General features: G+C 48.3%; 1 protein-coding gene and 1 long non-coding RNA gene across 3 annotated transcripts in view; one reads left to right on the forward strand and one right to left on the reverse strand.

Moving 5' to 3' along the window:
- LOC309658378 overlaps window positions 1–26,665 on the forward strand; it is a 201,766-nt gene that overhangs the window by 156,096 nt on the left and 19,005 nt on the right. The gene's annotated exons all lie outside the window — the stretch shown is intronic.
- Window positions 1–26,665, reverse strand: part of OLFM2 (olfactomedin 2) — a 61,382-nt gene that overhangs the window by 31,276 nt on the left and 3,441 nt on the right. Inside the window, exon 1 of one of the 2 annotated variants that reach the window (XM_082456822.1) lies at window positions 15,017–15,300. The exons of the other annotated variant lie outside the window; for it this stretch is intronic. Within the exon in view, the coding sequence (XP_082312948.1) occupies window positions 15,017–15,151 (135 nt within the window). The 5' untranslated portion in view covers window positions 15,152–15,300. Of the gene's footprint in view, window positions 1–15,016; window positions 15,301–26,665 lie in introns of those variants that run through there. 2 annotated transcript variants of the gene reach the window in all.

Below are 26,665 nucleotides of genomic sequence, written 5' to 3' on the forward strand. Positions count from 1 at the left end.
CTTTATCCATTCATCTGTTGATGGACATTTAGGTTGTTTCCATGTCTTGGCTATTGTAAACAGTGCTGCTATGAACATAAGGGGGCATTATCTTTTTCAACTATAGTTTTGTCTGGATATATGTCTTAGGAGTGTGATTGCTCGATCATATGGAAACTCTATCTTTAGTTTTTTGAGGAACCTCCATACTGTTTTCCATAGTGGCTGCACCAACTTACATTCCCAGCAACAGTGTAGGAGGGTAGGGAAATTTTATAAGGCACATCTGATGATATCATTCTCCCAACCAAAACCTCATTGGTAGACTCCTTTTATTCTTAGGATACAGATAAAACTCCTTAACAAAGTCACAAGGCCCTGCAGGTCTGCCTTTTATTTACCTCTCTGCTTTCATCCTACACCTTCTTTCCCCTCCAAAGCCTTCTTTGGTCTGTCATACTGCCTACACTTTCCCTCACCCCAGAGCCTTTGCATAAGCAATTCTCTCTGCCTGGAATACCTTTTGTTCTCTGCTTCAGATCTCAGCTCTTACTTCCTCTGACCTTCCAGATTAGATCAAATCCCCTTATTAGAATCTCCTATAACACCAAGAATCTTTTCCTCAAGCTGTTATCATAGTTGCCACTTATATTTCTCTGTGAATATTTGATCATTACCTGTCTCCCTGTTTCGAAGGAGGCTCCATGCACTGTTTGGCTCATCATCTTATCTCCCAGGAAGGGCACACAGTAGGTCCTCAAAAGTACTTGTTGAATAAATTAATGATTGGATAAATGGCCCCAATGCTATCAGGATTAAGTTTGAGTGACCTGCCCTGGCATTTGAGGTTCTCCATGACCTCAAGGACTGAGCTCTCTGTCCAGGTAAAGGTCAGAGCAGAGACCAAAAGACACAAGACACCAAGTGAAGAATAATAATTGCATAGAAGCAGGAAGTCAGAGGCAGGGATGACCAAGAGAATATAGGCCCTCCAGGGGGTGGGGGAATCTTGGGGAATAAATGGCCTTCCATGGATCTTAGAAGGGGATTCAGGCCATTATATCTTCCTGGTTATTAAGAGGCAGAGTGACCCAGCTGGTATCTGGTCTGCTCTGGTCCCCCCGGGGTCTTTTAGAAATGCTTCCTAGGTCTCTGGTTCTCTCTAAACATCACCCCATTTCTCTGTTCCTTACTTTCTCTTACCCCTAACATCTGATCCATCAGCAAGTCCTGATGGCTCTACTTTAAGACATGTGCCAAATCTGCCCACAGTTCACCATTCTGGATGCTTCGATCCCGGCCCAGCCACCACTGGCTTTTGCTTGGACCATTGCAGTCACCTCCTCCTTGATCTCCCTGCTTCCATGCTCACTCCCTGGAATCCATTCCCCATCACAGAAGTTAGAGGGATCTTTACACAATGTGAATCAGATCATGGCTCCCCTCTCCACTGCAACTTGTCAAGTGGCTTCTCACTGTATTTAGAATAAAACCCAACAACTCACTTTGGCCTGTGAGGCCCTGCATGCAGTGTCCCCTGTCAAGCTATAAGACCTTATCTTCTCCTCCTCTAGATCCACCTGGTCCTCTTTCCAGAAGGCAAGAAGCTCCTTCCCATGTCAGAGCATTTGCACTGTGGTTCCCCCTCCCAGAACGCTCTTCCCTCTCCCAGAATGCTCTCCTCCCAGAATCCTCTTCTCTCTCCCAGAATGCTCTTCCCTCTCCCAGAATGCTCTTCTCCCAGTCATTTCCCTCTCCCAGAATTCTCTCCTCCCAGAATGCTCTTCCCTCTCCCAGAATGCTCTTCCCTCTCCCAGAATGCTCCTCTCCCAGTTCTTTCCACCACTGACTCCTTCTCATCTGTGTTCACATGTCACCTCTTCAAACTTCTAACTATAAGATGGATAAGTTCTGGGGATATTATGTATAGCATGGTGACTCTAGTTACCAACACTGTATTATATACTTGAAAGTTGCTAAGAGAGAAATCTTAAATGGTCTCACCTCACACACAAAAATGGTAATTATGTGAGGTGATGGAGGTGTTAACTAACCCTACGGTGATAATTATTTTGTGATACATACATGTATCAGAACATCTTGTTGTACACCTTAAAGTTACACAATGTTATATGTCAATTATATCTCGATAAAGCTGGGAAAAAAGCCACCTTCCCAGAGAGGCTACCCCAGTGTCCTGACAAAATGAGGTTCCCCAGTCACATTACTTTACTTCTTGTTATTTTTATTACAGCGCTTATCTATCCAAAATGAACTTGTTTATGTATTTGCTTACATGTTTGTTGTGTCTCCATATAATATACACATCACAAGACTGAGGTAGGCCCATCATATTCACAGCTGTGTCTCAGCACCTACAACATTTCCTGAGACTCTAGGCACTCAGCCAGAGTTTCTGGAGAAAATGAATGAATGAGTGACGATGTCTAGCATTGCTTCCCCTTCCAGTGACCCTTCCAAGAGAAAGCTCCTGCCCGTAAATCCCTGCTGAGTGGGAGACCTCCATAACCACGTGTTCCCAAGTGCCCAAGGTGTCTGGCAAATTGGACAACAAGTGGATTCCTGATACAAGTTGAAAGAGACAAATTCTCCAGTCCAGGGAAATGGAATTGGAACATGGAGGTCAAAGCAATTAAAAGGTATGGAGCCAGTGGGGCCCTGGAGCTGAAGGTACATGGGGGATTGGGGGCTGCAGAAACCAGAGCCATGGGCAGGCTGGAGTGAGGGGTGCAGAAATGAAGGGCCCCCAGAGTGGAGGGGAGGACAGGAAAGTGGGGATTTTCTCCTGAATCCAGAGTAGCCCCACCTCCACCACATCCCTCAACCTGGTTTAAAGTCTGCACAGAGCTCTTACTGGGTGATAATTTCTCGTTGTGTGTAACTGGTCTCTTCCCACTAAAATGTCAGCTCCACGAGAGCAAGCACCCTGTCTATCTCGTCCACCTGGTTCCTAGTAGGTGGGTAATAAATATTTGCTAACTGAATTGCTAAATGAGTACGTGAATGACGGCCTTCCAAATCCCTAAAGCCCCAGCTATTGGGTTTTCTGAGACTCCCTCCATTCTTTATCTAAAGCTCCTATTTCACCAGCCCATTTTAGGGGGCTCTATATTCCAAACAGACTCTCTAACACCCACCCACACCCAAGCAGACAGACTGGAACTGTGATGCTTGGAGGCAAACGAGAATGAAGAGAGATGTCAGGGAAGAGTGCACAGTGGGAGAGGAAACCACGGCTTTAATGGACTGACTGACTCTCTCAAACGAGAGCAGGAGAGAAACAGATGAAGCTGAAACGCTGGAGGGACACTGCGGTGGATGCCAGGACTGAAATGCAGAGGACCACGATCTCTCTGCATTTCAGGAGACTATTCACAATGGTAATAACATTTCTACTCAATGGTAATAATGCTCCTTAACACGCACTAGGCTCTTCCTTGTGCTGGGCGCTACTCTAAGCCACTTCTGAGCATTGGCTGCCATAATTGGCCCTGATGCAAGGGGGGTGTCAAACGGGTGAGAATCGCAGCTAAGACAGCCTGAGAGAGGCTGGCTCAGGGCTCTGTGTTCCTGGATGGCGTTGCCGGGTCACCCAGGCACTCATGTGACTTGAGACATCCCTTCCGTGGTCCTCCAAAAAGGGTCTGGGGGCAGTTCCAAGGTCACTCTTGTTGCTTTGAGATCTCACTTTGCCAGGAATCTGGGGAATTTGCGAGGGAGTTGGTCATTTGCATCCCAAAATGGTGGCATGTGGGTCCTGGGGTACACAGGGGCTCTGTGACTGTGGGCATCCATGTTTATCCACAGGCACCTGTGAGCATCTACGTTCCGGACACATATGGAACATCTGGATACATCAGTGACTAGCTATGTGCATAGGTGCACATTTGTGTAAATTCAAGCGAATGCCTGTGTGCGTCAGCGAGCAAGTGCAAGTATACATGCCTCTTGCACTGTTTTCCATAGCCACGTACATTCCCTTCATTTAGACGTGTTCACAAGCATTCTATTCCCATATACTCTGTGCACAATTTGTGAGCCCACGAGTCAGTCTGCATAAGGACTCTTTGTATATATATAAAGAGTATCCCCATATGTAAATGCACATTGCCTAAACCCACAAACAGCTCTGCCACAGTGTGCCCAACACACAGGGGAATGCCCCCCTCTAAATACCCACGACCCTCTGTGTGCTATTCTGGACAGCCATGTACATATGTGTATGTCTATCCAGAAGCCACAAACATGTTACACATCTGCGTCCATTCAAGAACCCCCGCACCCTTCCTTGTATAATCCTCCAGGTCCATTTGTGTTCATCCTGTAGCCTTGAACATTCCTACACTCTTCTCAGTGGGAACTGACATCTGTATACATTCTGTCAGTTGCTCTCTTAGGTCTCCCCGACTAACTCATTAGCATTGCAGTCAGTCCTGAAATATTCCTGAAGAATTTATGCTTTACTAATAAGCCTGGTGTCCTGCTGAGGTCACATGGCACTTAACAAGGGCTAATGGAGCCAGCTTCGGCCAGCAGGTCTGGGGAATCCTTGTTTCCTGGAATAGCAAGAGAATGTATTCACCAGAATGAGCAAATTTCTCTTCCTTCTCACTGCACCAAATGTCCCAGCCAGTGCCTGTCTGCAGAACTGAAGTCAGATTTCAAGATATGTTTATGGCCCTGACACTGCCCTGGCATCACACTAAGGGCTGTATCTCCAGATTTGTCATTATATCTTAGGCTGCATCACTCTGAGGGGAGCTACACTGAGTGTTGCATCAACAGACTGTGTGGGGTGGGAAGGGGCAGGCAGAGGTGAGAAGTAATCCCAAGGGACCTGGTAGGACTGTAGCAATGGGGGAAATGGAGACCCTGATGCCATGCACTGGGGGAGGGAAACTACAGAAGACAGAGGAGAAGCAAATAGTGCATCGAGAGTTAGAACTCGGGGACTCCCTGGCGGTCCAGTGGTTAGAACTCCACGCTTCCACTGCAGGGGACACGGGTTCGATCCCTGGTCAGGGAACTAAGATCCCACATCACACGTGGTGCAGCAAAAAAAAGAGCTGGAACTCAACTCTCCTGACCCACCAGTGCTGAAGGGGATGGGGAAACTCAGAGTGCATAGCTGCAGGGGTGGCAGCGGGTGGGGGTGACCAGTTCCTCCTGGAAGTTGTAGATATTGTTATGGCTCTGTTATCCCTGCCAGGGGGGGTCCTGCAAGACATAGTTTGCCTTGCACTTGAGGATAAATGCTTAACCTGCAAGTGCAGACCTTCACAGCATGGCACAGGAGCCATTCTGTGCCCTGTGCCCTGCCGTGTGCCACATCCTCTGTTGCGGTGCTCTCATGCTCAGGCATTCCCCACATGACAGACACGCTCTGACCTGCTCCAACATGTCCCGTGTGCTCAGATACGCCTGGTGGCCATCGGACTCTCCTTACACGAAGGGACATGTTTGCCATGAAGACATACCCCAACATGTTCAAACATGCCACAACACGCCCTGAAACGCAGGGCAGGCTCCAACATATGCACACATGCCTTTGCATGCTCTGGGGGACCAGCAGGTCTCCAGCCTCTGCCTGAGTCTACGCGCCTGAGGCCACCTTGCCCTTCCGGATGGGATTGATAGGGCAGCAAGGAGAAGGCTGTTATAAATTAAACATTCAGACACCATCTGAGCACCAGACTGCCATCCACTCATTGGCTGGTTTTCTCCCAGGAGGCTGCGGGACCTCAGGGTTGGGGAGAGGGCAGGGGAAGTGACTCGCTTAGTTAATTAGTCCTAATTGAGATATCTTTGTAAATATCCCTTTATGGAAGGACACGATCCCGTCATTTCCTGGGAATTTGCCATCTCTATTTGTCTCCAACCCCTGAGTATTGCAGAAATGACAACACAAAAAAGAGCAGTCCGAAGGGCTGCTGGAGACTTAGCAGTGCTTCTGATAATGAAGGCAACACCGAGGGGCAGGCGAGGAGGCTCAGAGATACACAGAGATCCAGGTGGAGTGGCAGGCAGAGAGACAGGGAGATACAGGCAGGGAGAGATGGGGAAACTGAAATACAGGGCAGGAGGTGTCACAACAAGAAACACAGAGTCTGAGTGACACAGGCAGCGTCAGAGATGCAGGCTCTGAAATACAGGCAGAGGGAGAGCCAGCCAGAGAAACTTCACACCAGGGAGGACCAGAAGTGGGGACAGATGGACCACGCGTGGGCCGACAGACCTCCCTCTGCCTTTTCCTGCCTCACCCAGTCTCCCCATCTCCTGGGCAAACTACCCGCTGCAGCAGCAGCAACAATCAAGCCTGATTCCTCTTTGGCCCTTGCAACCCTCCCCTTCTCTCACCCTCTCCCACTCACTCCTGCAATCATCTCCCTTGTTCAAAATGAGCTTCTGCAGCTGCAGCCCAGACAGCTGTTCCATCTTGGAGCCAGCGCTGGGGCCTGGTGGCTGGGTCCTAGAGGGATGCCCTCCTGGGCAGCAGAGGGGAGTGGGAATGGGGGGTGGAGGGCACAGGGTCACCTAGAGCTTGGGTACCCACCCACCCTTTACCCCGGGCTGAAATCAAAGCTTGGCCCCCATTCCCAGCATCTCCAGGGGTACAAACGTCTCCTCCCTTGTCCCCCCCCAGGGCCTTCAAGGGCTGATGCTGGCTGGCTCATCCTGTCCCACTCACTGAATCCTGCCCAACACCCAACATACGTTCTGGCCCTGTCCTGTCTCAGGAGCCCTCTTAGGTCTGAGAATTTGAGTCTCTCCCCCACTCCCTGTCAGGGTCCTAGACTGTGATACGGTAACTATGGTGATATGGAAACAGAATCCTAGAGAGAGAGAAACAGAATCCTGACAGGCAGACATAGACTGAGAGACAGAGATGGAAGAGATATAGTGACAGAGACACAAAGAGGCAGAGATGGCAGAACCAGAGACAAAAGAGACACATAGAGATAGAGACACATAGAAAGGATGAAACAGACTTAGAGACAGAGATAGAGACAAGACAGAGATGGAGAGAAAACAGAGAGCAGGATAGAGACAAAGAGACGCAGACATGAGACACAGGCAGACAGAGATAACAATCAATATTCACTCAACAAACATTTATTGAAAGTCTATCATATGTTGTAGATATATAGTGAAGACAGAGAGGAATAAAGACAGCTAATGAGACAGAGATATGTGAGAGAGAGAGACACACACACACAGAGACAGACTCAAAATAACAAAGTTTAAAAATAGAGAAGCATCAAGGCTGAGACAGAGGGAGACAAGGACTGAGAACCAGCTTGGTCCCTCAGATCTCCCAGTGGCAACTTCTTCACTCCCACACACAAACACACCCAACCCCACACCAAACTCTCTCAAAGCGCCTGAGCCTCCCCCAGAAGCCTGCGTTTTCCTCACCCAGCTTTGCGGTTGCTCCTCTCTGGAGCTTCACAAAGAGGCACCAGCCGCCCAAGGGCAGGAGGTGAGAAGAATGCTGGGGGCATGAAGACACCAAGAGGCAGAAACCAGAGCTTCCCTCTGGAAGAGGAGGAAGCCAGTTTTAACTACACTCAAGCAGCCCCAAAGCCCAGACCACCCTTCCTTGGTAGCTGTCTATGGTGCTGTTGTTGGTGCCGACTGTATGGGCAAAGGCAGCATCTCAAGCCATTTCTATATGTTGCGTCAAGCTTGGGGTCTAGAGTGGTAGTCAGGTATCTGCCTATCTCGCCAGATCCTCAAACACACCACCTGCCATCCCATCCCAACACCTTCACACACCCTGTTCTCTTGGCCTCTCTCCCTCCATGTTACCAGCTCTGTCTTTGCCCAACTCTTACTCATCCTTCATGTCTCAGGGCAAACATCACCTCTTCAGGGAAGCCTTCCTTGATCAACCCTTCCCAACTTCCTGCCCTCACGGCCCCCACCAATCTTTAATTATATAGCCATTTGCACAATTCCAAGTTCACTGTGTCTCCCTATGAAGCTTCGTGAGGGAAGAGATCAAGTCTCTCTTGTTCACTGCTGTATCCCCAGCCCCCAACACAGGACTTGGCACACAGAAGAGCTCAGTGACTGCTAGTCAGGGATGACTCTGCTCTCTGGTGGCAAGATCACTCCATACCCTTATGTGAGAAAGTGGCAATGTGCACATTTGTTGGACATCCATTCAAACAGAGAAGGGTTGAGAAACAAAGACACGAGAAAAAAAGCTATAAGAAACAGACACTTCTGAGCCACGGGAGAAGACTAAGTGGTCGCAGAAATACTCATCAAGGCTCAGAAGTTTCACCAGGAGGACAAAGGGGCAGTGGTCTCATGGGGCAGAACCGAGACCATTCAGGAAATAGCTATGGCCCCAAATGAGAAAATCCCAGTAATAAACAAGAGGGACAAAGTTTTCACTCAGATGGCAGTTCCATTCTGTGGGTGGTAAACAAACAATTACCAAGATGATTTCAGATCATTATGAGTACTGAGAAGATAATAGAACAGGTTCAAATAATAAAGTGGGGACACTGTAGCTGGGGTGGTCAGGGGAGCTCTCTCTGAGGAGGTGACGTTCGAGCTGGAACAGGACAGGTGAGAAGGAGCTGGCTAGAGGAAGGACTGGAGGAAGGGTGTTCCCAGAGGATGGGAACAAGTGAAAAGTTTCAGAGGCAGGAGCAAGAAAAGCAGCAAGGGATGGAAGAGTGATCCAAGATCTGAGACTCAGGCAGGGGTCTTGTGATAATAATAGTGATAATAATAATAGCGAACCTTATAGGCACCTTCCACATGCCAGGCACATGGCTGAACACAATGCTATATGGTACAATCTACTATTATCCCCATTTTATGGATGAAGAAACTGAGGCTTACCAAGTTGGGCCAGGGTAAGGAGTTTAGATTTGGTGCAAGTGAGACAGGAAAATGTTAAAATGAGACAAATTTCATACTCACAATCTAGAAGGATTTTCTAACAATCAGGTCTTTTGAAAAATGCAACTGACAGCCTCATATTCCTTTCCTGCTCCAAACCCCTCCAAGTCTCCCATCCTTTGACACTCAGAATGAACTACAGACACCTCAGTCCAAATCCCTTTGTGACATGGACCCCTCTGGCCACTCAGGCCACCTCCACACTCTTCCCAACCTGGCACATTGTCTTCAGCAACTCCGAACAGCTTGCCGTGTCCCTGTCCTCAACAGGATGTTCCTCACTTCTGAGCCTTTGTCCATGCTATTCTTTCTGTCTGGAATGCCCTTGCTCTGTTTTTACCTGGCCAGTTCCTTCTCCACTTTAAGACTCAGTTGGACATCACCACCTCCAAGAAACCTCCATTGCAACCTGGCTGATTTCAGTGCCCCTCTTCTGTGCCACGACAGCACTCCAGAAATATCTCTGTCTCTACACATACCATGTCGTGTCACAAGTACTGTTGATGAGACAGCGATCTGATTGAAGTCGGGGCATTATTCATCTCTATATTCTATAGTCTAGGACCCTTCCCAGTACAAAGTAGGTGCTCAATAAATATTTCCTGACATATTGAGGTGTTTGAGCAAAAGCCATAAGTCCACAGTTAGGAGCAGGTGAATAGGCAGGTGTGGGTCAAATCCACAATATGCCTACTTTTCTCTCTACCTCCTTGGTCCCTACCCTGGTCCAGCCCCCATCATCACTCACCTGGACCAGTGCTGTGGCCGCCTCCCCAGTCTCCCAGCTCCCACCCTCACCTCCTACAGTCTGTCCTCCCCACAGGGGCCAGAGAAAAACTGTGAACACCTGAGTTAAGTCCCATCCCTCCTTTGCTCAGCACCCCCCCTGGCATCCCATTTATTCACTTAACAAGTATTTATTGAACACCAACTATGTGCTAGACCCAGTGCCAGGCACTGGGACTCTGTCAACAAAAATGGATTGTGAAAAAAATCTCTGCCCTCATGGAGCTGACATTACAGCGGGGGAGAATCAGACAACAAAATAAATGTCAACTACACCGTGAATGTTAGTAGGTTAAAAGTGCATGTTGAAAAGGAAAGCGTGAAAGGAGGAGAGGGAATGCATGAGAAGTTGCAAGTTAAATCTAAAGTCCCTGCAAGTCCCTCTCCCCCGCACATGATGTGGCTCCCACCACCTCCCTGCCCGCACCTCTTCTCACTTTCCCCCCTCACTCACTCTGCTTCAGCCACACTGGTTTCCTCACTGACTCTCCAAAATTTCAGGCATATTCCCACCTCAGGGCCTTTGCACTTGCTGTTCCCTCCGCTTACTTCCTTCAGATCTCTGCTCAAATGTCGCCTACTCAATCTAAAATAGCCTCCAAGAGAATTCTTGTTGTAGAATAAGAGGAAGAGGGACCAGTAGTGTGTATTTAGGGTTGTTCATAAATATTTGGCCACTCCTCTCTGTCCAAGTCATAGTAGGACCACACTCCTCACCCTCTTTGAGGTTAAGCATGCCATGTGACTTGTGTTGGACAATGAAATGTGAGCAGAAGTAACGTGTCACTTCTAGGGAAGAGCTTTAGGAGCCAGTGGGGGCTATGCTGTACCTTCCTTTCCCTGCGTCAACGATCATGTCACCATAGAGCCTCCATCATTCCAGGTCCATGACGACCATGGACAGAGCTCTCCAGCCAACATGGATACATAGTTCAAGCACAAAATAAACCTGTGCAGTATTAAACCACCGAGATGTGAGGCCACTTGTTATGGCAGTGTTACCTTGCCTCTCTTGACTGATACTGAGTATTGGGGTCCTTCCCCCACCCCCGCACAGAAAACTGTCAAGAAAACACATAGATTCTGAACTTTGGTTCTTACTGGGAAGTCCTCAAAGAGCCTCTTGCTGATAGCTGCTCAGACCCTCCCTGTTCCTCCCATGAGGAAAACGGTCCTCCCCAAACAGAATATCCCTCTTCCATCTCCCCTTCCTTCCCTCCATCCCTCAAGGAGGAGGGGATGGACAAGGGCATAACATATAGGATGCAGGTAACTCACTTCAGGCCCCGTAATGACGGCAGCTGCTGGCAACGGGGCTGACAGCTCTTAGTCTGGTTCTGAATTTATGACCCCCAGGTGAGAAGCCATTCCGCTGAAGGCTCCCATCCCACAGGGATGGTTTATGGCTGGGAGTTGGCCAAAGGTAGTAGCAGTGGCAGCTTCTCCCTACCCCCCCACCCCACTTTCAGAGATGATCTGTAACACCATCTCTCAGAATCTCTTAGAATGCTAAACTGTTTCTCTGGATCAGATCGGGGAGGGGAAACCAGAGACAAGAATGGCCTGAGGGTCTGGGCTCACCCCTACCTCACAGAGGTCTTTTTTTTTTTTTTAATTTATTTATTTATTTATTTATTTATTTACTTATGGCTGTGTTGGGTCTTCGTTTCTGTGCGAGGGCTTTCTCCACTTGCGGCAAGCAGGGGCCACTCTTCATCGCGGTGCGCGGGCCTCTCACTATCGCGGCCTCTCTTGTTGCGGAGCACAGGCTCCAGACGCGCAGGCTCAGTAGTTGTGGCTCACGGGCCTAGTTGCTCTGCAGCATGTGGGATCTTCCCAGACCAGGGCTCGAACCCGTGTCCCCTGCATTGGCAGGCAGACTCTCAACCACTGCGCCACCAGGGAAGCCCACAGAGGTCGTTTTTTAAGTCAAGACCAGCATCCAACTGGCTGCCTCATGACTGGGAATTCTCACTACCTGGGTTCCGGAACCCCTCAGCTTACCCACGTTTGTGCTCTATAGCTTCGTACACTTCCTCCTTACTGAGCATCTACTCTTTGCCTCCTCACTTCCATTTGTTCTCCCCAATCCTTAGGAAGGTGGATTATTGATTTAGACACTTGGCAAATATTTATTCCATGCCTATTATGTGCTTGGCTATAATGTCAAACAGAGCAAACTCTCCTTACTGAACACCTACTATGCACCCAGCCATCTTTCCATTTGAAGATGGAATCCTTATGAAGATGTGATTGTTGATTCAGCCACTTGACAAATATTTATTGTAGGCCTACTCTGCATCAGGGCTTAGGGTTCAATAGTGAGTAAAACACAGATGTTCTCATGGATCCTATGGCTTAATGGGGACTCTGAACTCCCCTTGACTAATGAGGATATTGGAGTTTAGAGAGATTAAATAATTTCCCCAAGGTCATACCACTAGTAGATTGCAGGACCGGAATTCAAACCCAGATTCATCTGACTCAGAGTCCTGTCACTAACTGAGCATTTACTATGTCAGGCACTGAGCTGGGATTTTCAAGCATACACACACTTGACATAGAGGAGGTACTCAATTATTTTGTTGAATAAACAAAATGGGTGGATGGATAGGGAGACGGATGGATGGAAGGATGGATGCATGGAAGAATCGATGGCGAGACAGATGATGGATAATGGGTGGATGGAAAGATAGATCGGTGGAGAGCTGGATGGAGAGATGGATGGAAGGATGAAGAGATAGATGGGTGGGTGGATGGTTGGATGGCTGGATGGGTAAATGGATGGATAGGTGAGTGGACGGATGGATGGGTGGATGAAAGGATGAGTGGAAAGATGGATGGATGGAGAGATAGATGGAAGGATGGATGGATGAAGGGCTGGATGGTAGACCTCTTACCCACAACAGTTCTGTGAGGTAGGAATTGTCATTCCCATTTCATAGATGGGAAACCGCAGCTCAGAACAGTGATGTCACTGGGCCAGAGTGCAAGTTGTGGAGCAAGTTAAGGGAAAGTCTGGATTTCAGCCTACGTCTATCAGACTCCCAAGGCACTTTCTTGAGCACCCTCATGTCACAGTCCCCTCCCAGGTCCTACCCTGAGTTCCTTGGCATCTCACTCCATAGAGCTCTTCTGGCAAGGCTTAGTGAGACTGAGGGATGGGGTGGGGATCAGGAATGGGAGAACTATTAGCTTTCAGCAGGTGATTTCATGCAAGCATTGGATCAAGGTCCTGTTAGCTACAGATGGGCTAGAGTGAAGACCAGGTCAGTTTGGGTACACACACACACTCACACTTACAGAAAAATCATGAGACACACAGGAATCCACCCACATGCATACAAACTAGGCACACACACCATTCATAGACCATAGATACACACTTGAACATATATGCACACACTTCTAACGACATACATGTCCACATTTATATGCACAAAACATGTACTTGTACATATTTGCAAAGACACATATACACGCACAAAATCATAACTCAGAGACATGCTCTTATACACTATGTACACGTTCCCCAGACATACATGCTCTCATTTACCCATATGCTATACATAATACATGAACACATTTACACTGACTCAAACTTTTTAGATGGTAGGGGAGGGAAATCTGGCTTCTGATTTCAATGAGACACCATCTCTCTCCCCCCTCAGAAGGCAATAGCAAGAAGTCTGTCTCAGACTCATGTATATAAACTTATATGCACACATGCAATTACATACATGCAAACCCATAGTTAGGGACATACAACTGCAAACACATCCACACCCAGACACAGCGAGTACTCAGGGACACATCCACACTCGTTCTGGGATGCACCCTCATACACAGGCAGACACACTTGTGCCCTCATGCTAGCAAAGCACATAAACTTTCTCACACCCTCCACTCACACACACACCCATACACACACCATGCATAGATAGATACACCAGGACATATTCAAATATTGCTCGATGTGACAGACACACAGATAAACACTGTTTCACACATTGGCTTCGATTCTGAGGATTTAAACTGCAAGCCCTCACCTGGGCCAAGCCCAGTGACAATTCCCTCCGGGAGCTGGACAAAGCCTGAGCACTGGGCACCCCCCTCTCCACTTGCCCACAACCCTTGGGAGCAAAGACCTCTTAATCTTTCAGTGTGGTGGCAGTTGGAGGCTAAACAGGGGGGGTGATGAAGTTGGCAGAACATCAAGCAAGAGAGGGAGCCCCCATGAATCCCAGTTCCAGGTATTGGGAGGAGCACCGAAACCAGATTGAAGAGGGTAAGGAATGGGAGGGAAGGGGCATATCTGGAGGAGGCTGAGGGAAGTTTGCAGTGGAGGATGTCTCCTCCCCTCTCCCCAGGACCGCCATTATTAACCCCGAGGGAGTGCCCCCCAACACACACATCCTGCCCCCCCTCACCCCCCAGCCAAACTGTGGCTTGGGAAGCTGGAGGATGAAAGTGATAGAAGAGGATAGGATGGGACGGGGGAGGGGGCAATCCCGCAGTTTCTGGGGGCAGCATGAGCCCCAGCCCCTGCTCCCACCCCGGTATGAGACCGGGCCTCCTACGGAGGGTCAGTTATGGGAATAAATATTCAGCACGTGGTGAGGCAGGTAATGAGGAGGGAGATGCAGGGGGTGGGGTGTTGTGCAGGGGAGAGAAAAGGAGAGACACAAAAAAGATACAAAGTCGGAGACAGCGCGACAGAGACAGACAGAGAGGAAAATAGAGAAGGAAACCAGAGGAAAAAGAATAGAGTGAGACAGAGAGAGACAGAAAGAGAGAGACATAGAGACAGAGATGGGGAGAGACAGAGACAGAGAAGAGAGGGAGAGACAGACAGACAGACAAGGGGCTACTCAGAGACACCAAGACACAAACAGGGAGAGGTGCTGAAGGTGGAGACCCTCGGAGACCCCGAGACTTCCCTATTCGGAGGCAGGGTTCCAACCAGCCGCCCGAATCTACCCTCCAGCTCCGCCCCACTCAGCCCGGACCAGGCTGAATTCCGCAGCCCTTGCCGCCTGCGCCCCGGGGCCAGAGCGAGCCTAGTACATTGCTGGCGCTCGGACACTGCACACTAATAATAAGAAATAATAATAATAACAACAATAAAAGGCGCGGAGGTGGCTGCGGGTCCTAGGGCTCCTCCGCCTCCGCGTCCAGCCCCCAGCCCCGGGAGGGCGCTCCCCGGCCGGGCGCGCCGGGAAGCTGGGGGGCGGGGGCCCCCGGGGGCTGCTGCGGCGGCGGCGCGGGCACCACGCCCCCCGGGAGCGCCCCCTGCGCGGCGGCCACTCACGATTTTCTCGGAGGCGCCCGCGCGGGACACGGTGCCGTTGAGCCCCACGAGCGAGGGCAGCGTCTGCGACATCCAGTTGGTGACCATGGCCATGGTGCTCAGCACGGCCCCGATCTTGAGCAGCGGCACCGACATCGCGCCCCCGCCTCATGCCCCGCGGCCGCCCGCCGCGCGTCCCTTCTCCGGCCCGCCGCCTGGTGCTCGGTCCCTTGCCACCCAGCCGCCCAGGTGGCGCGAGTGCGAGCTGGGGGGCCGGGGCCGGGGCCGGCCGGGGGGCTCGGGGACGCGGGCTGCGGCTCGGCGCGCCCGGCGGGCTCCGCTTATAAAGCGCCGCCTCGGCCCCCCCCACCCCCTCCCGCGCCTCCCACGGCCTCCGCGCCGGGCACTTCCAGCCGCTGTGACGTCACGGCTCCGGCCCGGAGCCCGGCGGGGGGCGGGCGGCGCCCCGGCTGTCCCCACCCCTCTCCCCGGGCCTTGCAACCCCCTCGGTCCGGGATCGCCCCACCCCGCAAGGGGCCCCCTCCGGCGGCATTCCCCAGCTGCCCCCCCCCCAACGCCGCGGCATTCCCAGCCCCGCCCCCCGAAGCGAAGTATTCCCGGGCCACCCTCCGCTCACAGCCCCTTTCAGAGCCCCGGGCACTCGGCCTGCGTTTAAATGGGCAGCCGCCCCACCCCGTGCACCCAAAGCTGGCAGGGGGCCGGAGTCGCAAGTCCCCACCCACCTACTGTTAGGACACCGACCCCAGCTCGCTAAAACCCGGGAGAGCAGGTATGGGGCGGGGGTCCTCCGGTGCGCTCCCTTGAATCGGGTGGTCAAGGGTTTCCTTTTCCTTGGGGAAGGGGCTTCTCTGGTACCAGGACCACTTTGGGGACCACTTGGTTGTTTCCGAACGAGGGAAGCCCAGAGTGGCGGGTCCGAAACCAACAGGCGACTACGGGGATGCGGAGTGGAGTCACTTCTGCATCTGCAGCAGGAGGACCCCCATGACTCCAAGGGGCGGCATCATAACCCCGGACGGCCGAGACGGGAGCTAGCCTTTTGCCGGCAAGTCCCAGCTGGATCTCCACTCACAACTTGGACTTGGGGTGGGGGCGGGGAACTGATACTTCGGACCTTCCTCCAGACCCCAGGGACCAGCTCCGGGGCCCGCCCCTTCGAAGGAAGGGGGAGTGCAGTGCCCCCAGCTTTGCACCCACGCACCAGCCGGCGGCGGGGCGGCGAGGCCGCCAGGAGGAGAGCCCGGCTGGTTTTAATTTCCTCTGTTTTCCCTGCACTCACGCCCCCTCGTGGCGTCCCCGCATCACCTCGCGCTGCCGCCGCGGCCGCTGCAGTCGCCCTCAGATCGCGGCCGCGGCCGCCGCCGTATGGAGGCGGCGATGACTCAGGCCTTTCCCTGGGCCGTGGCAGCTCACCGAGGGTTCGCCTCGGGGAGAAGCGCTGAACATGGGGGTAGGGATGGTGGGGGTCTTGAACTATCCTTTTTTTCCCCTTTTTTTTAAGCTTAACAGCAGGGAGAGGCAAGTTCTGCCCCTATGTGACCTCCAGCAATGACCTCTCTCTGCCTCAGTTTCCTCATCTGCAAAGTGGGTGGTTGTAAGGACCCATGGACCTAATACGTGTAAATGGCTCCTGTGTCCTGAGAATCAAGTGAAAGCTTTATTGAACATCTACTATGTCCCAAGCACCGTAAACAACAGATTAAAGAAATGCCTGCCTGGGACTTCCCTGGTGGCACAGTGGTTGGGAATCTGCCTGCCAGTGCAGGGGACACGGGTTCGAGCCCTGGTCCGCGAGGATCCCACATGCCGTGGAGCAACTAAGCCCCAGCGTGGCAGCTACTGAGCCCGTGCTCTGGAGCCAGCGAGCCACAACTGCTGAGCCCCTGCACCAGAACTACTGAAGCCCACGCGCCTAGAGCCCGTGCTCCACAACGAGAGGCCACCGCAATGAGAAGTCGGTGCACCACAACGAAGAGTAGCCCCTGCTCGCCGCAACTAGAGAAAGCCTGCGCACAACAAAGACCCAGTGCAGCCAAAAATAAATAAATAAATAAATTTTTAAAAAAATGCCTGCCTATGTGGAGATGAACATTCTATGGGATAAGACAGACAACAAATGGGGGTGGGGTGGGGAGTAAAATACCTAGGGTATCGGGAGGAAGGGGCATATGGACTAAGTAGGGGAATAAAACTTTAATCGAGATGGTTGGGGAATGTGACATTTGATCAGAGACCTGAAGAAGGTGAGGGAGGGAGCCATTTGGATATCTGAAGGAAGAGTTCCAGGCACCAAGAACAGCAAGTGCAAAGGCCCTGGGGCAGGAGAATAAGTGTTCAAGGAACAGGAACGAGGCCAGTGTGGTTGCAGCAGAGTGAGCTGGGGCAGACTGGGGAGAGATGATGCTTGTAAAGCACTTTGCCCGGTGTCTGGAACATGGTGTTTCATAAATAGTAGCTGACATTGTAATTATTTGCAACTGACAATGAGCTTTAAAAAATGAGATGTCTCCTTGCCTACTTGTACTACAGCTTGCATTTATGAGTGCTGAACACTTTGTAAATACACTTGCTGAGTACTGGATGCAACTTCCCATGAACAGTACAGCAACTTCCCTATTTACAAGGGAGGGAACTAGGCTCAGAGAGGAGAGGGGACCAGCTCAAGGTGACCCAGCACATAAATGGGAGCCCAGGATTTGGACCTAGGTGGGTCTGATTTCAGACCCCAAAGCCACTGGGCTCCAAGCCCTCCCTGTTTAGATAATCTGGAACCCAATGATACTCTCTCACTCTCTCACCATTGGTGATGTAGGAAACTGCCCTGCCTCCTCCCAGCCAAACTCCTCCAAGGAGTGGTCTACACTCACATCTGCACTTGCTGTCTCTGCTTCCTTACCTCCCATCTCCTGTATGCTTCCAAAACTCCTCTCACTAACGGCATCAGTGACCTTACGATTTGCTGGTCCCACAGCCTCACACAAGCTCTCATTTAGTCACTCTCACAGGTAAGTCTTCATGAATCATTCCCTCCTTCTTGAAAGTCATTTGTCCCTTGACTTCAAGGCTGCACTATCACTGTCTCCTGCCTTCTCCCTAAATGGCTCCCACGGCTTTGTTCTAGGTCCCTAGCCCCAGTCATTCTGTATACTGTGCCTGGACCATCCATCACACTCACATGCAGGGTTTTGGTTCCATTTGGCACACTCCCACCTCAGGACCTTTGCACTTGCTGTCTGCTCTACCCAGAGCACTATTACCACAGATACACATGTGGTTTGTTCCTTTACTTCATTTATATTTCTGAGCTATCATTGTGCAAGTCAGAGCAATGCCCTAACCTTCTCCAGAAAACTACATTTCCCAGGTTCCCTGGCACACTGGCTTCCTGTTAGTCTGACCAAATGAGAGGCACTGGAGGGAGACTGGAGGGTGGGGAGGAAGGGAGAGGCCAGGGTATTTCTTCTCTCTCTTTCTGCTTAGGGTGAGGGTGTGTATTCTGACAGTGGCTATACCTACTCCATGATCCCATGATCCCAGCTCCCACACAAGAACCTTTTCTTCATCACACCACCCTTTTGTCATGTCCCGCCAGTAGCTTTTTGTGCTGTGGTTTATTCCTGATCATCCCATCAGTTTGGCTTCCCAACTCTTCCGTCTCACACTTAACCAATTCTCTATATTAAATTTCCTCTCTTTGAAACACCTAGACTGGTTTGTTTCCCTGATTGGACTCTGAGTGATCTGGCTATTGCATACTGAAAGACATCCCCTGGCCACCTCATCTACAATAGCAACCCCTCTGCCCCCGTCCCCTACTCTGCTCTATTTTTTTGAACAACATTTATCACCATGTGACATTATATTGTACTTTTATTTGTTTATGGTTTGTCTCCTCCACTAGACTTTCAGTTCCACAAGGGCTCCTACATGTCTGTGTTTTTTACAGCCTCATCCCTAGGGCTTAGCACAGTGACTGGCACATAGTAGGTGCTCAAGAAATTGTTTTTTGACTGACTAAATGAATCTGCAGCTGAGGCTCCCAAAAGCATTTCTGCAGCCCAGATCTCCATCTAGAGCTCAAACCCCTATGCCCATCTGCTTCTTGGACATCTCCACTTGCGTGTTTCACAGGACTGATAGCACATGACACCCACCAGAACAACCTCAATCAAAAAGACAGGCAGTATCAAAAGTATCAGTGATGAAGTGGAGAAACCTAAACCGCTTTCTAGTGGGAACATAAAATGCTGCAACTACTTTAAGAAACAATTTAGCAGTTTCTTAAAATGTTAAACAGAAATTTACCATAAGACCCAACAATTCCATCCACCCAAGAGAAATGAAAGCATGTGTCCATGGAAAGACTTGCATGTGAATATTCATAACAGCATTGTTCCTAATGAATGAAACAATTCAAATGCTCATCAACTGGTGAATGGATAAAAAAACTGTGGTACATGCATACAATGGAATGTCGTTCAACAATAAAAAGGAACGAACTACTGATACATGCTACAGCATGGATGAACCTCAAAAATATTTTGCTAAGTGAAAGAAGTCAGACACAAAAGGCCACATTTTGTATGATTAGTTTACACAAAACGTCCAGAGAAAGCAAATATATAGAGACAGAAATTAGATCAGTGATTGCCTGGAACTGGGGACGGGGTGGGGATGGCATGAGGGATCTTTTGCGGGTGATGGAAATGTTCTAAAACTGGATTGGGGTGATGTTTGTACAACTCTGCAAATTTACTAGAAGTCATTGAGTAGCACATTTAAACGGGTGGATTTAATGGTATATAAATTATATCTCAATAAAACTGTTTAAAAGGGGGAATATCCCTAAACTTTCCCTGAAAGTTCCCTCCCCCCAGGAGCCCTGCACTGACATGAGAATGAGTCCTTCCTTAAATTTTGCACCCTAGATTTCTTGCTTGCCTCACCCTGGTCCTGGTCCAAATGTACCCACAGTTAGAAACTACAGATAGTGCCCCTCTCACCTTCCTTCTCTTTCCCTACTCCTCCATTCAAATTATCACCAATGCCAGCTGAAATTGATGTAGAAATATCTCCGGAAAGAATCCCTTTCTCATTGTCACCATCATTACTCTAAACATCGTGTTGGGGAGTGCTACAGATTGAATGCCTGTATCCCCCCCAAATTCATATGTTGAAAGCTAATCCCCAGTGTGATAGTATTTGGAGATGAAGTCTCTGGGAGGTGATTAGTTCAAGAGGGTGGAGCCCTCATGTATGGGATTAGTGCCCTTATACAGAGACCCCAGAGAGCTCCCTCTCCCTTCCATCATATGAGAACACAGTGAGAAGACACCAAGAAACTGGTCCTCACCAGACACCAAACCTGACAGCACTTTCACTTTGATCCTGGACTTCCCTAACTCCAGAACTGTGAGAAATAGATTTCTGTTGTTTATAAGCCACCTAGTCTATGGTATTCTATTACAGCAACCTGAACACACTAAGGCCAGGTGCCATGAAAAGAAATCTTTTTTCCCTGACCTGAAAATTATCAGGAGGAAAAAAGTTCATAACTCTCAGAAACAATAACAATAATTGCTAAGGTTTATTGAGTACTTATCATGAGCTTGGCACCATTTGCAACAATGTACATGTAATAACTCATTTAACCCTCAGAATACCACTATGAAGTAGATAGGGTTAAATTCCAATTTTTTTAAATGAGGAAACAGTGGCACAGAGATGCTAAGAAACGTTTCCCAGCCCCCAGAAATCTATCCCAGACAGTCAGGCTCCAGAGTCTGGAGCCTGTTCCTGGGTCATTTGGCCCTATTCAAAGGGGAAAGAATAAATGTTGATCCCTACCTCAAGCCACATACAAAAGTCAATTCCATGTAAATTTTATATCTAAATGTGAGAGATAATAAATCTTTTAGAAGTAAATATAGAAGAATATCTTCATTACTCTGGGGTAGGCAAAGATTTCTAAAACAGGACACTAACAAGCACTAACCTTGAAGGAAAAACAGTTATTATTTAAACTACATTCAAATTAAGAAATTCTATCTATCAAAGATATCACTAAGAGAATGAAAAGACAAGCTACATAGTAGGATAAGATATTTGCAATCCTATGTGCAACAAATAACTGATATCCTAATTTTTAATTTATGTAAAAGAGAGAGAAACACAGATATAAAATTTGGATGTATAAAAACACATATTCTTACAAATTAATAAGAAAAAGGCAGACAACCTAATAGAGAAATAGGCAAAAGACTTGAGCAGGCATTTCACAAAAGGGGATACTCAAGTGGTCAATAAGCATGTGAAAAGGTATTTAAATATTATTAGTCATCAGGAAATGTAAATTAAATACAAAATGTGATACCACTAAACACCCAACAGAATGTCTAAAGTGAAACAGAAAGACAACACCAAGTGTTGGTGATGATGTAGAGCAACTCGAATGCCCAGACACTACTAGTGGGAGAGTAAATTGGTAAACTCTGATGAGTCTTTGGAACTTTCGAAGACTGTTCAGCGGTTATCTCCTAAAGTTCAATATATTCCTCCCGTATGACTCAGCAATTCTACTCCTAGGTATATACACTTGAGTCTCACTATTTGTGGGTTCCATATTGTCAAACTCGCCTACTCACTACAATTTATTTATAACCCCCAAATCAATCTTCATGGGGCTTTTGTGGTGATTCATGGACATTCACAGGGTAGCAAAAAATTGAGTCACTGACACACAGTTTCCCAATGGAGATCCACCACAGCCATGCTCTGGCCTTGTTTTAGCTCTCATAACTGTAATCAAGTGTCTTTTTCACAGTCTACTTAGTGCCAAAATTTTCACATTCTCGTGCTTTTTATTGGTGATCTCGCTATTTTAAGTGGCCCCATGCACAGCGCTAAGTTCTGTCTAGTGTTCTAGGCGCAAGAAGGTTGTAACGTGTCTTCCAGAGAAAATACAAGTTGTCGATAAGCTTCACTCAAGCATGAGTTATAGTGCCTTTGGCAGTGAGTTTGATGCCAATGAATCAACAATGTATATTAAATAAGGTGTTTTTAAACAGGAACATTCATAAAAGGAGGTTGCATATTGTTTGGTCAACAAAAATGTCGTGACCAGAAGCTTGCAAGAATCTAACCCCACAATGATTCAGTATTCACTAATTCAGTATTCACTAATTCTTTATAGAACATAATTACTGCGAATAGAGAATCTACTGTACACATATACCGAACAGAAATGTGAACAAGCATTCACTAAAGACGCGTCAGAGTGTTTATTTCAGCACTGTTTGTCTCAGCCACAAAGTTCACCAACCCAAATGCCAAGAAACAGTAGCATGGATATACCACATGCGATATATTCACACAATGGAACACCATAAAGCAACAAAAACAAGGAATCAATCACAAAACAATAATATGGAGGAATCTTACAAACATTATGTGGAGCAAAAGAAGCTGGGCACCAAAAACTACATGCTTCATGACCTCATTAAGTTAAAAAGCAGGTCAAACCAGTGCATAGTGAAAGACATCAGCTTAGCTGTTACTCTTGAGGGGGCAGGTGGCAACTAGAAAGAGCATGAGGGGGTTTCTGGATTCTTGCAAAGTTCTGTTTCTTGACCTAGTACTGGTAACATTATGTCACTTCAAGACAATTTATCAAGCTGCACCTTTATGATTTGCATACTTCTTTGTAGATATGTTTTATGTCAAGAAGGAAGTTTACTCAAAAATATGAATTAAGGTATCAAGTATAAAACATAAGGGTCATTTCTGTTTGATGTGCAGCAGGTAAAAATGCTAGAAGTTCCAGTAGAAAAGCTAGAGAACATAAACCAAGCAAAACTCACTGTCCTTTGTAAGAAGCCAAGTGGTCTCTGTCAACCAACTCTGCCATCTTGGTCTCCATGGTATTTCACTCATACAGAGGAAAGGCATGAATTTACGTCTGCACATACACAGCTTTGCATCCCTTGGAACACAAATGGTGTTAATCTTCTAGACTATGCCTGCTTTTAGTTTTTTGCTTGGTTACAGCAAATGTTTGGAAATGGTGTTGAATTCTCCCTGGAATTCTCTCTCTTGCCATCTCTGCTTTCCTGCCTGCTTCAGAATTCCAAGAGGGGATTCCAAAGGAGACAGTAGTCCTGGCTGAGGACCTTGGACACCAGACAATGAGAGGTACATTCCCCCTGTCCTCCCCCAAATATTAGTCCTACTATGCCTCTGGCTGTCACCAATTTGCCTCAGGTCTTGTTAGCTCCTGAAATAATTCTGTCTTCACACCTTTACTGTCCCTACTCTAGTTTCAGCCAAAGGATCTGTCCCTCACGCAAATCCAACCATGTCTCATTCCTGGCTTTAAAACCTTCTATTTAAACCACAAAAAAGCAAACATCCCAGTTTTGAAAAGGAACAAAGGACTTGACTAGACATTTCTCCAAAGAAGATACACAAATGGCCAATAAACACGTGAAGAGATGCTCAGCATCACTAACTCTTAATAAAATGCAAATCAAAGCCACCTTACACCCCTTAGGATGAGCTAGAATCAAAAAGTCAAATACTAACAAGTGTTGGTGAGGATGTGGAGAAAATGGAACCCTTGTGCACTGTTGGTGGGAGCGGAAAATGGTCCAGCCACTATGGAAAATGGTATGCATGTTCCTCAGAAAGTTAAACACACTATTATCATACAATCCAGAAGACCCACCTCTGGGTATACACCCAAGAGTTAGAAGCAAGGTCTTGAAGAGATATTAGCACACTCATGCTCATAGCAGCATTATTCACAATAGCCAAAGGTGGAAGCAGTCTAAATGTCTATTGAAGGATAAATGGATAAACAAAATGTGTTCCAACCATACAATGAAACAGTATTCAGCCTTAAAAAGGAAGGAAATTCTGACACCTGCTACAACATGGATGAACCTTGAGGACGTTATGCTCAGTGAAATAAGCCAAAAAGACAAACACTGCATGATTCCACCCATGTGAGGTCCCTAGAGGAGTCAAATTCATAGAGACAGAAAGGAGAATGAAGATTGCCAGGGGCTGGGGGTAGAGGATGGGGAGTTGTTGTTTAGTGGGTAGAATTTCAGTTTTGCAAGATGAAAAGAGTTCTGGAGACGGATGGTGGTGATGCTTGCACCACAATGCAAATGTACTTAACGCGACTGAATTGTACACTTAAAAATGGTTAAGATGGTAAATTTTGTATTCTGTGTATTTTGCCACAATTTAAAAAACCCTTTTATTTAAACACACACACACACACACACACACACACACACCCTTACTTGGCCCTGAGAACGATTCCACAGTGGGCTGTGTCGCACCCCCCCCCCCACCCCGCTCCCCCAGTACCTCGCTCGGTGTCATTCACATAGGAATTACTAGAGAAATTAGGACTAGAAAGAATCTAGCTCATCATGTGCTCCCCGTGTATTTTTCTTGGGAATAACCAGGGTCCTCTCAGCACCTAAAAGGTAAGAAGCTATCTGCCATTTCACTCAATGGCTTCAACCGACTTTGCCTCTTGGTTTCTTTCTCCTCACGCTGCGACTCCCTGTCTTCTCATCTGTTAAGCAGGGCTTAGATGCTAACAGGCACTGAGACCCTCCTGGGTTTCCCAGAAGCAACACAAGTCAGTTTCTGCACACAGACTTCATGGAACCTATTCTGACTCCTCTCTGTTCCTCTGGTTTCTCCTTGATTTGTGGCTCAGCTCTGGATGGATGAGGCTGTGAGACAGACCAGGCTTCCGCTCTGGGAGTGAAGATACGTCAGTGTTCTTGCACAAGAGTTCCTGAAAAATGGGAACAAAATCTCCTGCCCTTGTCACAACTCCCTTCTCCCCAGCACAGCCAGGCTCAACTTTAGAGAAGTTAAATCTTCCATCCCAGTCCTTGAGAGCTCAAGCAGTCACCCAGCCTTGGTGTCCGGCATAAGGCTCAAAACACAGAAGGCTCACAATGGATGCTTTCTAAATGAATACATGAATGCATGAATACATGAAAATAGCAAGTTACTGGCTCCCAGGCACTGACACTGAATTCTGGGGACACAGAGTCATTGCCAACACCAATTGCTGGGATTATCAGAAATCCACACACACGCCCACATGGTCAACCTGTATGGACACAGAGTCCCTGTGCCCACACACCCACAAACATGATTATGGCACACACGTGTCCCTGTGTCCAGTTTGGCCAATGCCAAGTACACTGTCCTTAAACATACACACACACACACACCCATGGGCACTACAGACACACTCCTATAGGGCCAGAGTTACAGTGAGGTGAGTCATGCAAGAGCAGAGGTGGATCCTGCCTTTATTTAAATTTTGATATTTTGTTCATCATGGATTTTTTGCATTAATTTTGATTTTCTTAAAGTATTGCATTAAAATAGTATTTATCTTGGTCTCTGCGGCTTTTGGCACTCCCTTCCATCCTGCACCCAAGGCGAGTGCCTCGTTTGCTTCACACCCTGGTCAGGACCCTGGCTGACACATACGCAGGGGCATCTGCCCACACGTCTTCCCCAGAGTCACAGGGACACACACAGTCTCTGCACAAACCTCATTCTACCACTAGGTGTCGCCCCAGCTCCTTCATCTTAGGCTCAGCATCAACACCGCCATTCCTTAGGAAGAAAATGTCCAGTTCACTTATCATCTGGGAGTCCTCAAGATTTCCTTTTACTTCCATCCACCCGGGACATTTGCATTTTCTAAAGGCGCCCTGGGGGAAACAGCGTCTTAACCCCAAATAGTGGTGCCCTGCAATGGTGGAATTTTAGGCACAGATGAAGAAGATGGGTTTTCCTGATGCCTCGGATCCAGGAGCTGTGGTCGACTTGAAATGGATATGGGATAGCCCAAGGGGAGGGTTGTTCCCCCGACCCTCCCTTGGCACAAGAGTTCCACTGTTTGAGAACGAAAGAGACTCTGTGGGAGGAGGAGGGGGATTCATCCACTCATTCAACAGATATTCGTTGAGAACCTACTATGTGCCAGGCTCTGCTGTAGGCACTGATGATACAACAGAGACCACTGGACCCTGATGAGCTGCCCCTCTAAGGGAAGACAGACAACAGGTGAAGAAACAAATCCTGGAAATGTAGTGACAAAGCCTATGAAGAAAAATAACACAGAGTAAGAGCTCAGAAAGTGGCAGTGGGAGGTTATTTTTGATGGCCTCTCAGAGGAGGTGACATTTAAGCAGAAAGAGAGGGAGGAAGTTGAGTAGCTACCTGGGGGATCAGTGTCCCAGGCAGAGGAAATGGCAGGTGCAAAGGCCCTGAGGCATGCATTGTAAACTGAGCTACTCCTCTTGTCCCATCCTGTGGGGACCCCAGAAAAGAGGTGACCCCAAACCCAGGTAGTACCAAAGATGTAGCTACATCTTTTTATATATATATAAATTTATTTATTTTATTTATTTATTTTTGGCTGCATTGGGTCTTCATTGCTAAGCGTGGGCTTTCTCTAGTTGTGGCGAGCGGGGCCTACTCTTCATTGCAGTGCACGGGCTTCTCATTGCAGTGGCTTCTCTTGTTGCAGAGCACAGGTGCTAGGCACGTGGGCTTCAGCAGTTGTGGTATGCAAGCTCAGTAGTTGTGGCTCGCGGGCTC

The sequence above is a fragment of the Balaenoptera physalus genome, assembly GCF_965194825.1.
Source record: "Balaenoptera physalus genome assembly, chromosome: 3".
NCBI classification, from domain to species: Eukaryota; Metazoa; Chordata; class Mammalia; order Artiodactyla; family Balaenopteridae; genus Balaenoptera; species Balaenoptera physalus.